The 14,834-nt window shown below is 44.2% G+C and overlaps 1 protein-coding gene across 3 annotated transcripts in view; it reads right to left on the bottom strand.

Moving 5' to 3' along the window:
• Nucleotides 1-14,834, bottom strand: part of oxct1a (3-oxoacid CoA transferase 1a) — a 37,749-nt gene that overhangs the window by 12,401 nt on the left and 10,514 nt on the right. For all 3 annotated transcript variants that reach the window (XM_077003261.1, XM_077003260.1, XM_077003262.1), the window contains 6 exons: nucleotides 11,595-11,702; nucleotides 11,400-11,514; nucleotides 11,087-11,181; nucleotides 3,611-3,659; nucleotides 3,383-3,455; nucleotides 267-342 (listed from right to left, as the gene is read on the bottom strand). In XM_077003261.1, the coding sequence (XP_076859376.1) occupies nucleotides 267-342; nucleotides 3,383-3,455; nucleotides 3,611-3,659; nucleotides 11,087-11,181; nucleotides 11,400-11,514; nucleotides 11,595-11,702 (516 nt within the window). The remainder of the gene's footprint in view (nucleotides 1-266; nucleotides 343-3,382; nucleotides 3,456-3,610; nucleotides 3,660-11,086; nucleotides 11,182-11,399; nucleotides 11,515-11,594; nucleotides 11,703-14,834) is intronic.

The raw sequence follows: 14,834 nt of genomic DNA, 5'->3' as shown, positions 1-14,834 counted from the left end.
CATGTACTCTGGCTGCTGTAAATAAACAAATTAATTAAACTGTAAACAAACTGTAAACTCTATTCTGCTGTAAACAGACGTAGAGTACTGGCTGGTTCAGATGTAAACATGTGTACAGGCTGGTTCGGATGTAAACAGTCATAGTGTATTGGCTGGTTCTGATGTAAACAGATGTAGTGTACAGGCTGGTTCAGATGTAATCATGTGTACAGGCTGGTTCTGATGGCAATCCCCAAGCTGAAGCACAGCGCATAACGGGTTCTTACCGGGATCATCCAATTGGCCAGGTCTCCGAACTTGGACACCTGCATGGCTCCTAACATGGTGAGATTGATGTGGCCCCTAGACAAAACAACAAAAACAAAGCTCAAGTGCTGCAAAGTAAAACATCAAGCTGTAATGCATATCACCCCCACGTCACGCGCACGACACCCCCACGTCACATGCGCAACACAGGCACATCACGAGCACATGCAGCAGAGCAAAGGAAGGCCACCCCCCCCCCCCCCCCCCCCAAACCAACCAGCCTGCAGGGCCTGGATTAACTGGACCGAACGCCTAGTCTAACATTCCAAAAAATGTAAAAAGTGACAAAACAAGGGAGACTGAAAAAGTGTGAGGAAAGAGACAAGTGGCCTGGTGAAGAGAGAGACAGGTAGCCTGGTGAGGAGAGAGACAGGTAGCCTGGTGAAGAGAGAGACAGGTAGCCTGGTGAGGAGAGAGACAGGTAGCCTGGTGAGGAGAGAGACAGGTAGCCTGGTGAAGAGAGAGACAAGTGGCCTGGTGAAGAGAGAGACAGGTAGCCTGGTGAGGAGAGAGACAGGTAGCCTGGTGAAGAGAGAGACAAGTGGCCTGGTGAAGAGAGAGACAGGTAGCCTGGTGAGGAGAGAGACAGGTAGCCTGGTGAAGAGAGAGACAAGTGGCCTGGTGAAGAGAGAGACAGGTAGCCTGGTGAGGAGAGAGACAGGTAGCCTGGTGAAGAGAGAGACAAGTGGCCTGGTGAAGAGAGAGACAGGTAGCCTGGTGAAGAGAGAGACAGGTAGCCTGGTAAGGAGAGAGACAGGTAGCCTGGTGATTCTCAAAAGCAAATACGAGTCAAGCTGCTCCAATCCAGTCTGCAGGACACTGGCGATGTGTCCCCGTGTTGGGGACAGGTGGTGGTGGGCAGGCGTGGACCTCCTGTGCTACTCTGTGCCTGTGAGCACACCACACGCGTCCAGAGGCGACCGCAGCTCACGTGCAAAGCCTCCCAGACTGAGCTCACCACACGCGTCCAGAAGCGACGCAGCTCACGTGAGAAGCCTCCCAGACACTGCTGGATTTACAGCACTACGTGAGTCACGGAGGGCAAAATATGCCACAGCACTGACGCACACGCGGAGGAGGAGCAGGAGGAGGAGGAGGAGGAAGGCATTAGCCATTGGATTAAAAAAAAAAGAAATCAATCAAGACCTACAGCAGAGCAGGCTTTAGCAGACAAGAGCGCACTGCTACAGTGGGCAGAAAATCAACACAAAAAAAAACAGGAAAACAAGTGACCGAGTGACCTCAGCAGAGAAGACGCAAAAATAAGTGTTGGGAAAAAGAGACCACACAGAAAAGAAACACTAGGCAGAGAAGGAAAAGAGACCAGATCGAGTTGGAAAAAATGCCGGACCGAGAAGGAAAAAAAACCAGACAGAGGGAATAGAGATCAGTCAGAGAGGGAAAAGAGATCAGTCAGAGAGACCAGTCAGAGAGGGAATAGAGATCAGTCAGATAGGGAAAAGAGATCAGTCAGAAAGGGAATAGAGAGACCAGTCAGAAAGGGAATATAGATCAGTCAGAGAGACAAGTCAGAGAGGGAAAAGAGACCAGTTAGAGAGACCAGTCAGAGAGGGAATAGAGACCAGTCAGAGAGGGAAAAGAGATCAGTCAGAAAGGGAATAGAGAGACCAGTCAGAAAGGGAATAGAGATCAGTCAGAGACACCAGAGAGGGAATAGAGATCAGTCAGAAAGGGAACAGAGAGACCAGTCAGAGAGGGAATAGAGATCAGTTAGAGAGACCAGTCAGAGAGGGAAAAGAGACCAGTTAGAGAGACCAGACAGACAGGGAATAGAGACCAGTCAGAGAGGGAAAAGAGATCAATCAGAAAGGGAATAGAGAGACCAGTCAGAGAGGGAATAGAGATCAGTCAGAGAGACCAGTCAGAGAGGGAAAAGAGATCAGTCAGAAAGGGAATAGAGACCAGTCAGAGAGGGAATAGAGATCAGTCAGAGAGACCAGTCAGAGAGGGAAAAGAGATCAGTCAGAAAGTGAATAGAGAGACCAGTCAGAGAGGGAATAGAGATCAGTGAGAGAGGGAATAGAGAGACCTGTCAGAGAGGGAAAATAGATCAGTCAGAAAGGGAATACAGAGACCAGTCAGAGAGAGCAGACAGGGAGGGAATAGAGACCAGTCAGAGAGAGAAAAGAGAACAATCAGAGAGACCAGTCAGAGAGGGAAAGGAGATCAGTCAGAAAGGGAATAGAGAGACCAGTCAGAGAGGGAATAGAGGAATAGAGATCAGTCAGAGAGGGAATAGAGATCAGTCAGAGACCAGTTAGAGAGGGACTAGAGATCAGTCAGAAAGGGAATACAGAGACTAGTCAGAGAGAGCAGACAGGGAGGGAATAGAGATCAGTCAGAGAGACCAGTTAGAGAGAGACTAGAGATCAGTCAGAGAGGGAAAAGAGATCAGTCAGAAAGGGAATACAGAGACCAGTCAAAGAGAGCAGACAGGGAGGGAAAAGAGACCAGTCAGAGAGACCAGACAGAGAGGGAATAGAGACCAGTCAGAGAGTGGGGCTGTGGAATCATGACTCAGTGCATGTGTGTGTGTGTGTGTGTGTGTGTGTGTGCAAATATACATGTGTGTGTCTCTCTGTGGTCCTGACCAAGCACCTTCTCTCTGTGGTCCTGAGGATCAGTGGAGTGACGTTCCTGGTCTCCTAGCAGTGGAGTGGGTGTGCGGAGGTGAGATCTCTCCCTCGCTCACTCAGTCACTCTCGGCATGCTGGCAGAACCTCCAATTAAGCCGGCCGCCTGCTCTGAGCACGCTCCAAATGTCAGCGGAGGGGCCTGAGGCACTACTGCCTCCTCTCCCATTAACGACTGACAGCTCATTTCTCCCATCACCAGGCCCCATCCCTCCCGGTCCCGCCCCTCCCCTCCCCAGTCAGTGATGTCAGTATTTGTGTCTGTGAAATCTGAAATGGGCTCCATGCAGAGTGGTCCAGTCTCAACCCCACCCCACCCCCCTGGCCCAGTGCTATTTTGAGAACACAAATGATGTCTTTTTCTGCTCCTTACAAAACCCCAGAAGTGCAGAAACACACACATGCAATATGAAGTAGCTCACCCTCTAATCATGGCAAAAGACTCATCACTGGAGAAGTAAGCAGCTCCTGGGAGAACCGTCACCGTCTCCTTCCCTACAGGGGGAGGGGAAACATGTCAGCAACACGCCCCCGCCACACCCCCCTCAGCAACACGCCCCTGCCACACCCCCCCTCAGCAACACGCCCCCGCCACACCCCCCGCATCTGCAGTGATCCCGGCTGTCCGAGGCAGGGGGAGGGGCTCTCACCAGCGTTGATGAGGTCAGCGTCCACCTCTTGCTCGGCAGGATAAGGACCCTGTGTTGTCCACACAGCACAAGAAACCAACATCACTCATCAGCACTCTCCACAAAAACAGCATTTGGAAAAAACTAACCGACCGAAGTCATCAGCACTTTCCAGTGAAATCCATTTAGAAAACCATTACCATTTAAACATGACAGCAGTTTCAATTATTAGATTGAAGGAAACTACGAGCACAAAGACCTGGTCAAATGTAGGTTTCTCCATTATAAATGTAAGGGGTTCTCCATTATAAATGTAAGGGGTCCTCCATTATAAATGTAAGGGGTTCTCCATTATAAATGTAAGGGGTCCTCCATTATAAATGTAATGTAAGGAGTTCTCCATTATAAATGTAATGTAAGGGGTCCTCCATTATAAATGTAAGGGGTTCTCCATTATAAATGTAAGGGATCCTCCATTATAAATGTAAGGGGTCCTCCATTATAAATGTAAGGGGTCCTCCATTATAAATGTAATGTAAGGGGTTCTCCATTATAAATGTAATGTAAGGGGTTCTCCATTATAAATGTAAGGGGTTCTCCATTATAAATGTAAGGGGTTCTCCACTATAAATGTAAGGGGTTCTCCATTATAAATGTAAGGGGTCCTCCATTAAAATGTAAAGGGTCCTCCATTATACATGTAAGGGGTCCTCCATTATAAATGTAAGGGGTCCTCCACTATAAATGTAAGGGGTTCTCCACTATAAATGTAAGGGGTCCTCCATTATAAATGTAAGAGGTTCTCCATTATAAATGTAAGGGGTCCTCCATTATAAATGTAATGTAAGGGGTTCTCCATTATTAAATGTAAGGGGCTCTCCGTTATAAATGTAATGTAAGGGGTTCTCCGTTATAAATGTAATGTAAGGGGTTCTCCGTTATAAATGTAAGGGGTCCTCCATTATAAATGTAAGGGGTCCTCCATTATAAATGTAATGTAAGGGGTTCTCCGTTATAAATGTAAGGGGTTCTCCATTATAAATGTAAGGGGTTCTCCACTATAAATGTAATGTAAGGGGTTTTCCATTATAAATGTAAGGGGTTCTCCATTATAAATGTAAGGGGTTCTCCATTATAATTGTAAGGGGTTCTCCATTATAAATGTAAGGGGTCCTCCATTATAAATGTAAGGGGTTCTCCATTATAAATGTAAGGGGTCCTCCATTATAAATGTAATGTAAGGGGTTCTCCATTATAAATGTAATGTAAGGGGTCCTCCATTATAAATGTAAGGGGTCCTCCATTATAAATGTAAGGGGTTCTCCATTATAAATGTAAGGGATCCTCCATTATAAATGTAAGGGGTCCTCCATTATAAATGTAAGGGGTCCTCCATTATAAATGTAATGTAAGGGGTTCTCCATTATAAATGTAATGTAAGGGGTTCTCCATTATAAATGTAAGGGGTTCTCCATTATAAATGTAAGGGGTTCTCCACTATAAATGTAAGGGGTTCTCCATTATAAATGTAAGGGGTCCTCCATTAAAATGTAAAGGGTCCTCCATTATACATGTAAGGGGTCCTCCATTATAAATGTAAGGGGTCCTCCACTATAAATGTAAGGGGTTCTCCACTATAAATGTAAGGGGTCCTCCATTATAAATGTAAGAGGTTCTCCATTATAAATGTAAGGGGTCCTCCATTATAAATGTAATGTAAGGGGTTCTCCATTATTAAATGTAAGGGGCTCTCCGTTATAAATGTAATGTAAGGGGTTCTCCGTTATAAATGTAATGTAAGGGGTTCTCCGTTATAAATGTAAGGGGTCCTCCATTATAAATGTAAGGGGTCCTCCATTATAAATGTAATGTAAGGGGTTCTCCGTTATAAATGTAAGGGTCCTCCATTATAAATGTAAGGGGTTCTCCACTATAAATGTAAGGGGTCCTCCATTATAAATGTAAGGGGTCCTCCATTATAAATGTAAGGGGTTCTCCATTATAAATGTAAGGGGTTCTCCATTATAAATGTAAGGGGTCCTCCATTATAAATGTAAGGGGTCCTCCATTATAAATGTAAGGGGTTCTCCATTATAAATGTAAGGGGTCCTCCATTATAAATGTAAGAGGTTCTCCATTATAAATGTAAGGGGTCCTCCATTATAAATGTAAGGGGTCCTCCATTATACATGTAAGGGGTCCTCCATTATAAATGTAAGGGGTCCTCCATTATAAATGTAAGGGGTTCTCCATTATAAATGTAAGGGGTCCTCCATTATAAATGTAAGGGGTTCTCCATTATAAATGTAAGGGGTCCTCCATTATAAATGTAAGGGGTTCTCCATTATAAATGTAAGGGGTTCTCCATTATAAATGTAAGGGTCCTCCATTATAAATGTAAGGGGTCCTCCATTATAAATGTAAGGGGTCCTCCATTATAAATGTAAGGGGTCCTCCATTATAAATGTAAGGGGTTCTCCATTATAAATGTAAGGGGTCCTCCATTATAAATGTAAGGGGTCCTCCATTATAAATGTAAGGGGTCCTCCATTATAAATGTAAGGGGTTCTCCATTATAAATGTAAGGGGTTCTCCATTATAAATGTAAGGGGTCCTCCATTATAAATGTAAGGGGTTCTCCATTATAAATGTAAGGGGTTCTCCATTATAAATGTAAGGGGTCCTCCATTATAAATGTAAGGGGTTCTCCATTATAAATGTAAGGGGTCCTCCATTATAAATGTAAGGGGTCCTCCATTATAAATGTAAGGGGTCCTCCATTATAAATGTAAGGGGTTCTCCGTTATAAATGTAAGGGGTTCTCCATTATAAATGTAAGGGGTCCTCCATTATAAATGTAAGGGGTTCTCCATTATAAATGTAAGGGGTCCTCCATTATAAATGTAAGGGGTTCTCCATTATAAATGTAAGGGGTTCTCCATTATAAATGTAAGGGGTCCTCCATTATAAATGTAAGGGGTCCTCCATTATAAATGTAAGGGGTTCTCCATTATAAATGTAAGGGGTCCTCCATTATAAATGTAAGAGGTTCTCCATTATAAATGTAAGGGGTCCTCCATTATAAATGTAAGGGGTCCTCCATTATACATGTAAGGGGTCCTCCATTATAAATGTAAGGGGTCCTCCATTATAAATGTAAGGGGTTCTCCATTATAAATGTAAGGGGTCCTCCATTATAAATGTAAGGGGTTCTCCATTATAAATGTAAGGGGTCCTCCATTATAAATGTAAGGGGTTCTCCATTATAAATGTAAGGGGTTCTCCATTATAAATGTAAGGGTCCTCCATTATAAATGTAAGGGGTCCTCCATTATAAATGTAAGGGGTCCTCCATTATAAATGTAAGGGGTCCTCCATTATAAATGTAAGGGGTTCTCCATTATAAATGTAAGGGGTCCTCCATTATAAATGTAAGGGGTCCTCCATTATAAATGTAAGGGGTCCTCCATTATAAATGTAAGGGGTTCTCCATTATAAATGTAAGGGGTTCTCCATTATAAATGTAAGGGGTCCTCCATTATAAATGTAAGGGGTTCTCCATTATAAATGTAAGGGGTCCTCCATTATAAATGTAAGGGGTTCTCCATTATAAATGTAAGGGGTTCTCCATTATAAATGTAAGGGGTCCTCCATTATAAATGTAAGGGGTCCTCCATTATAAATGTAAGGGGTCCTCCATTATAAATGTAAGGGGTTCTCCGTTATAAATGTAAGGGGTTCTCCATTATAAATGTAAGGGGTCCTCCATTATAAATGTAAGGGGTTCTCCATTATAAATGTAAGGGGTTCTCCATTATAAATGTAAGGGGTTCTCCATTATAAATGTAAGGGGTCCTCCATTATAAATGTAAGGGGTCCTCCATTATAAATGTAAGGGGTCCTCCATTATAAATGTAATGTAAGGAGTTCTCCATTATAAATGTAATGTAAGGGGTCCTCCATTATAAATGTAAGGGGTTCTCCATTATAAATGTAAGGGGTTCTCCATTATAAATGTAAGGGGTTCTCCATTATAAATGTAAGGGGTCCTCCATTATAAATGTAAGGGGTCCTCCATTATAAATGTAAGGGGTCCTCCATTATAAATGTAATGTAAGGAGTTCTCCATTATAAATGTAATGTAAGGGGTTCTCCATTATAAATGTAAGGGGTTCTCCATTATAAATGTAAGGGGTTCTCCATTATAAATGTAAGGGGTTCTCCATTATAAATGTAAGGGGTTCTCCATTATAAATGTAAGGGGTTCTCCATTATAAATGTAAGGGTCCTCCATTATAAATGTAAGGGGTTCTCCATTATAAATGTAAGGGGTTCTCCATTATAAATGTAAGGGGTTCTCCATTATAAATGTAAGGGGTTCTCCATTATAAATGTAAGGGGTTCTCCATTATAAATGTAAGGGGTTCTCCATTATAAATGTAAGGGGTCCTCCATTATAAATGTAAGGGGTTCTCCATTATAAATGTAAGGGGTCCTCCATTATAAATGTAAGGGGTTCTCCATTATAAATGTAAGGGGTCCTCCATTATAAATGTAAGGGGTCCTCCATTATAAATGTAAGGGTCCTCCATTATAAATGTAAGGGGTTCTCCATTATAAATGTAAGGGGTTCTCCATTATAAATGTAAGGGGTTCTCCATTATAAATGTAAGGGGTTCTCCATTATAAATGTAAGGGGTTCTCCATTATAAATGTAAGGGGTCCTCCATTATAAATGTAAGGGGTTCTCCATTATAAATGTAAGGGGTCCTCCATTATAAATGTAAGGGGTTCTCCATTATAAATGTAAGGGGTTCTCCATTATAAATGTAAGGGTCCTCCATTATAAATGTAAGGGGTCCTCCATTATAAATGTAAGGGGTCCTCCATTATAAATGTAAGGGGTCCTCCATTATAAATGTAAGGGGTTCTCCATTATAAATGTAAGGGGTCCTCCATTATAAATGTAAGGGGTCCTCCATTATAAATGTAAGGGGTCCTCCATTATAAATGTAAGGGGTTCTCCATTATAAATGTAAGGGGTTCTCCATTATAAATGTAAGGGGTCCTCCATTATAAATGTAAGGGGTTCTCCATTATAAATGTAAGGGGTCCTCCATTATAAATGTAAGGGGTTCTCCATTATAAATGTAAGGGGTTCTCCATTATAAATGTAAGGGGTCCTCCATTATAAATGTAAGGGGTCCTCCATTATAAATGTAAGGGGTCCTCCATTATAAATGTAAGGGGTTCTCCGTTATAAATGTAAGGGGTTCTCCATTATAAATGTAAGGGGTCCTCCATTATAAATGTAAGGGGTTCTCCATTATAAATGTAAGGGGTTCTCCATTATAAATGTAAGGGGTTCTCCATTATAAATGTAAGGGGTCCTCCATTATAAATGTAAGGGGTCCTCCATTATAAATGTAAGGGGTCCTCCATTATAAATGTAATGTAAGGAGTTCTCCATTATAAATGTAATGTAAGGGGTCCTCCATTATAAATGTAAGGGGTTCTCCATTATAAATGTAAGGGGTTCTCCATTATAAATGTAAGGGGTTCTCCATTATAAATGTAAGGGGTCCTCCATTATAAATGTAAGGGGTCCTCCATTATAAATGTAAGGGGTCCTCCATTATAAATGTAATGTAAGGAGTTCTCCATTATAAATGTAATGTAAGGGGTTCTCCATTATAAATGTAAGGGGTTCTCCATTATAAATGTAAGGGGTTCTCCATTATAAATGTAAGGGGTTCTCCATTATAAATGTAAGGGGTTCTCCATTATAAATGTAAGGGGTTCTCCATTATAAATGTAAGGGTCCTCCATTATAAATGTAAGGGGTTCTCCATTATAAATGTAAGGGGTTCTCCATTATAAATGTAAGGGGTTCTCCATTATAAATGTAAGGGGTTCTCCATTATAAATGTAAGGGGTTCTCCATTATAAATGTAAGGGGTTCTCCATTATAAATGTAAGGGGTCCTCCATTATAAATGTAAGGGGTTCTCCATTATAAATGTAAGGGGTCCTCCATTATAAATGTAAGGGGTTCTCCATTATAAATGTAAGGGGTCCTCCATTATAAATGTAAGGGGTCCTCCATTATAAATGTAAGGGTCCTCCATTATAAATGTAAGGGGTTCTCCATTATAAATGTAAGGGGTTCTCCACTATAAATGTAAGGGGTTCTCCATTATAAATGTAAGGGGTTCTCCATTATAAATGTAAGGGGTTCTCCATTATAAATGTAAGGGGTCCTCCATTATAAATGTAAGGGGTTCTCCATTATAAATGTAAGGGGTCCTCCATTATAAATGTAAGGGGTTCTCCATTATAAATGTAAGGGGTTCTCCATTATAAATGTAAGGGGTTCTCCATTATAAATGTAAGGGGTTCTCCATTATAAATGTAAGGGGTTCTCCATTATAAATGTAAGGGGTTCTCCATTATAAATGTAAGGGGTTCTCCATTATAAATGTAAGGGGTTCTCCATTATAAATGTAAGGGGTTCTCCATTATAAATGTAAGGGGTTCTCCATTATAAATGTAAGGGGTTCTCCATTATAAATGTAAGGGTTCTCCATTATAAATGTAAGGGGTTCTCCATTATAAATGTAAGGGGTTCTCCATTATAAATGTAATGTAAGGGGTTCTCCATTATAAATGTAAGGGGTTCTCCATTATAAATGTAAGGGGTTCTCCATTATAAATGTAAGGGGTCCTCCATTATAAATGTAAGGGGTTCTCCATTATAAATGTAAGGGTTCTCCATTATAAATGTAAGGGTTCTCCATTATAAATGTAAGGGGTTCTCCATTATAAATGTAAGGGGTCCTCCATTATAAATGTAAGGGGTCCTCCATTATAAATGTAAGGGTTCTCCATTATAAATGTAAGGGGTCCTCCATTATAAATGTAAGGGGTCCTCCATTATAAATGTAAGGGTTCTCCATTATAAATGTAAGGGGTTCTCCATTATAAATGTAAGGGGTTCTCCATTATAAATGTAAGGGGTCCTCCATTATAAATGTAAGGGGTCCTCCATTATAAATGTAAGGGGTCCTCCACTATAAATGTAATGTAAGGGGTTCTCCATTATAAATGTAAGGGTCCTCCATTATAAATGTAAGGGGTTCTCCACTATAAATGTAAGGGGTTCTCCATTATAAAGCGTTGGATGAAGAGGTTCAGTCATTGCTCTTCCAACCCAACCACGCCACAGGATCCCAAAATACTGAAAAACTCAGAACATTTCTGAACACACTGCAAACAGCAGCTATGGGTCACGCAGTCGTGGGTCACGCAGTCGTAGGTCACGCAGTCGTAGGTCACGCTCCCACTGTTCCCTGACTGGCACGTATAAACACAAGCGTGGCGGGACCGAGCTTGCCCCTGTGCTCTGCTCTGAATCGCTGCGGTGAGGCCATGACCCTAAGAGTGCCGGAGTCTTCCTCGTTATCTACAAAGGGCTGTGAAGCTCTGCGAGCACGCTTACCAGTCCCAGAATGCCGTTCTCACTCTGCAGGTGCACGTTGATGTCAGGTTTGATGAAGTTACTAGCCAACATTGGAATCCCGATGCCCAGGTTAGCTGGAGCAGATTTCAAACACACCGTCAGCACATGACACAAATCACACGTGACGACAGAACGCGACACATGCACGCGTGAAAAGATCAGACACTAATGGCCAGCCGCTTTCAGACGAAGACGACGTAGGATCACTGATCCACAACAGGGGAAGGATCTTCTGCGCTTCTGAGGACCTGGACGTTCAGGGAGGAGGAGCAGTGGCTGGTTCTGTTCGTACCGTACATGCCGTCCTGGAACTCCAGCGCCGCTCTGCGGATGATGCGCTCCCGCAGAAGGTCCGCCTCCTTCACGGGTTTCGGCTTCTCGGCCGCCGCCTTCTTCACCGTGCGCTTCTGTGGGTGGGCGGAGCCAGAGCGTAAGACACGGGTGTGGAGGCAGACGCAGGCGTGACCAGCAGGGGGCGGAGTCTCACCTCGATGCGCTTCTCGTATTGGTCGCCTTTAACGATCCGGTGCACATAGACGCTGGGAATGTGAACGTCTTCTTCTGCGAAAGTGCCCACATCAACAATCTCCTCCACCTGAGGATACATACTAGAACTGTAACACACACACACACATACACACACCCCACAATCACACAGACCAACACACACACACACCATCACATACACACGTACACCCCACAAACACACACCATCACATACACACGTACTCTTCACAATCACACAGACCAACACACACACACCATCACATACACACGTACACCCCACAATCACACAGACCAACACAAACACACACACACACACACCATCACATACACACGTACACCCCACAAACACACACCATCACATACACACGTACTCTTCACAATCACACACACCCACCCACCATCACATACACCCCGCAATCACACACACACACACACACACACACACACACACTGCCCCAGGTGCCCCATTATCCTCAGAAAACGACCGTCAGCTTTGCCTGTTTGTGGACAAACGCTCCCTAATTCTATAATCCATCACAGCAGGACCACAAACACTGCAGTTATACTCAGAGGACTATGATGTGGTTTTCACTGGGGCTGTGACTGAGTGCAACAGCCAGAGCCCAAACACATCCTGTTCAGAACCTGCGCTCATTACCACTCGGGTTAAGGACCCAAGATGGAGAGAAACTCCCAGCCACAGCCAGATGGCTCTAGACAGGAGAGGAGGTACAAATGCTGTCCCATGTAGGACAACACCACCAGAACTTATTCAACACCAGCAGGACATATTCAACACCACCACCACCACATACACAGACCTCACCAGCACTAAAATGCCAACACTGAAACACATCACTAAAACACTTCACCAACAAACACCAACAGCACTGACACCCCAAAGAAACATCAAATACTTCATGAAAATACCAACACCCTTTTGTTGGTGTAAACACCAGTGTGGGTCACATCGTTGTAACCAGCCCTGCAGTACGGACTAGTCTGGCTGTTGAGCTTTTGAAAACATCCTTAAGCTTTAGACGAGCTTTCAGACCCTCTCTCTCTCTCTCTCACACACACACACACACACACACACACACACACACACACACACACACACACACACACACACACACACACACACAGAGAGAGAGCTTTGCTTTCTTTTCAGGAGCAAAGTAAGCTCTTAAAATAGTGGGAAGGAAACAGCGTCTGTGATAAAAGGTTCAGGTCCAGGAGGCAAATCGATGAGCCCCAAAACAACTCTGCTGCAGGGCTGTGGAGAGAGGGCAGCAGCGTGGGCGGAGCCCAGACACAGCCCCGCCCCGCCACGGCCTTCAGCGTTCAGCCCCTCCTCCGTACAGCACCCCCTACAGGGCTCTGGAGGACCAACCTGCCAGGAGCCTGCCGTCTAGCCGTTGTCATGGTTACAGCCGGTGGTGTTTGGATTTGTCTTAAGGGTGGATGTGCAGGGCAGCTGTTGAGCCAACGAGAGAGAGAGAGAGAGAGAGAGAGAGCGAGAGGCTCTGCAGGGTAAATATTAGGGTTCTGGATACAGTCTAGCCTATTGGTTTAAGCTACTGTTCACAGTTTAAGGGTTCTGTCCACATTTTAAGGGGTCTGTCCACAGTTTAAGGGGACGGTCCACAGTTTTTGGACAGCTGAACATTTGATGATTAGATGAAGAGAACATCCACAGACCTGACCTTTCTGGAGAGCTGTTCATCTAATCTGTGTCACACTTCTCACGAGACGTGTTCATCTAATCTGTGTGACACATCTTACGAGACACATTCATCTAATCTGCAGGTCTCGCTTGTCTCTTCTCTCATCTAATCTGCAGGTCTCATTTTTCACCCTTCGATTCAATAGCCGACACACTGCAGTATCAGCACTGAAAGCATCGGAAAAAATTCACACAGAGTTCTGCTGTTATTATGCAGAAGGTGGGGTGGATGCAGGAGGTATGCCAGGCCACCAGGGGGCGCTCAAGGCCGCCTTATGCTTTCTGAGGTTTTTTTTTTCTGGGTTGCCTTTATTGTCAGCACCTGATAAACTCTCCTGCAAAAGATGGCGGTGTGGGGTTAGGAAACATAACCAAGATGGCGCCCCATGATTCCAACAGGAAGCGTGAATCCATCAGAAACTTGCCCTGGAAGACACGGCTGCCCACGTGTGGGGCGTCGCCATTGGTCGTCTTGCTTTCCCCTCCCACAGGAGGTTGAGACAGACTACAGCATTTCCAGGACCACAATAAACACCAGTACAAACACTCTGTAAGAACCTTGACCTCGTTAAACCACCTCTTCAGGTGGACAGGGAGGGAGTGAAAGTGATCGGCCTCTGCTTGATATAAAACACAGCAGACAGAACACATCACCAAGCTGTGCATGAGCTGTGTGACTGACAACATGACGGAGGCGTTAGGGTGAACGTGTTCATTAGGATTTCAGCAAACAATTATATCGCCCCCTGCTGGATGAGTCAACTTTTAATTTATGGAAATGTAAACACTGGTTTTGACAGTAGGGGGGTGGCGACTGGGACTGGCTTGGATTCTTCTCACACCAAGAGCACTGGCCGCTCTCCAGGGTGCTGAAATCGGCTCAGTCCAGCAAACCAGGCACATCTGCACTCTCCAGGCCTGGAACGCCTTCCAAACCCCCCAAACAAGGTGGTGTTGGAGGGTCGGACTCTCCCTTCAGATGTGCATTTTTCCCCTCAGTGTTTTTGAGGATTAGGAGTCCAGTCTCAGCACTGCCCACTAGTGGCGAAGTCAGTCCAGCTCGACGTACCCAGAGCTGGAAGCACACGAGTCCAGCTGCTCAGTGCTTCAGAACAGTGGGCCCAGAAGTCCTTCAGGACTTTAATCTGGCCAAAGCAACGTGTGAGGGCTCCGCACTGTTACCAGCGACAGCTCAACCCTCACACCAGGGGAGCACTGATCACTCACACAGCAGACGACATGAGATCCCCAAGCTCGGGCGATGGTCGCATGCAATATTTTAGACGCCAGTATTGCTGCTAATACACCGCGGTGCATTGTGGGATCTCCATTAGGAGTGAAAGATGATGTAAGTGAGATTGCACAACCTAGACATATCTGTATGCAAATCTACAACCAGACTCTTCCTGTTTCTGTCACCGTAATACCGGATTTGTAAAACGAGCGGTGTTGAGACCTGGTGGGCGTAACATCCTGCTGCATCTGACAAACTGA

The sequence above is a fragment of the Brachyhypopomus gauderio genome, chromosome 4 (genome assembly GCF_052324685.1).
Source record: "Brachyhypopomus gauderio isolate BG-103 chromosome 4, BGAUD_0.2, whole genome shotgun sequence".
Lineage (NCBI taxonomy): Eukaryota > Metazoa > Chordata > Actinopteri > Gymnotiformes > Hypopomidae > Brachyhypopomus > Brachyhypopomus gauderio.
This window is presented reverse-complemented; position numbering and strand designations above follow the sequence as displayed.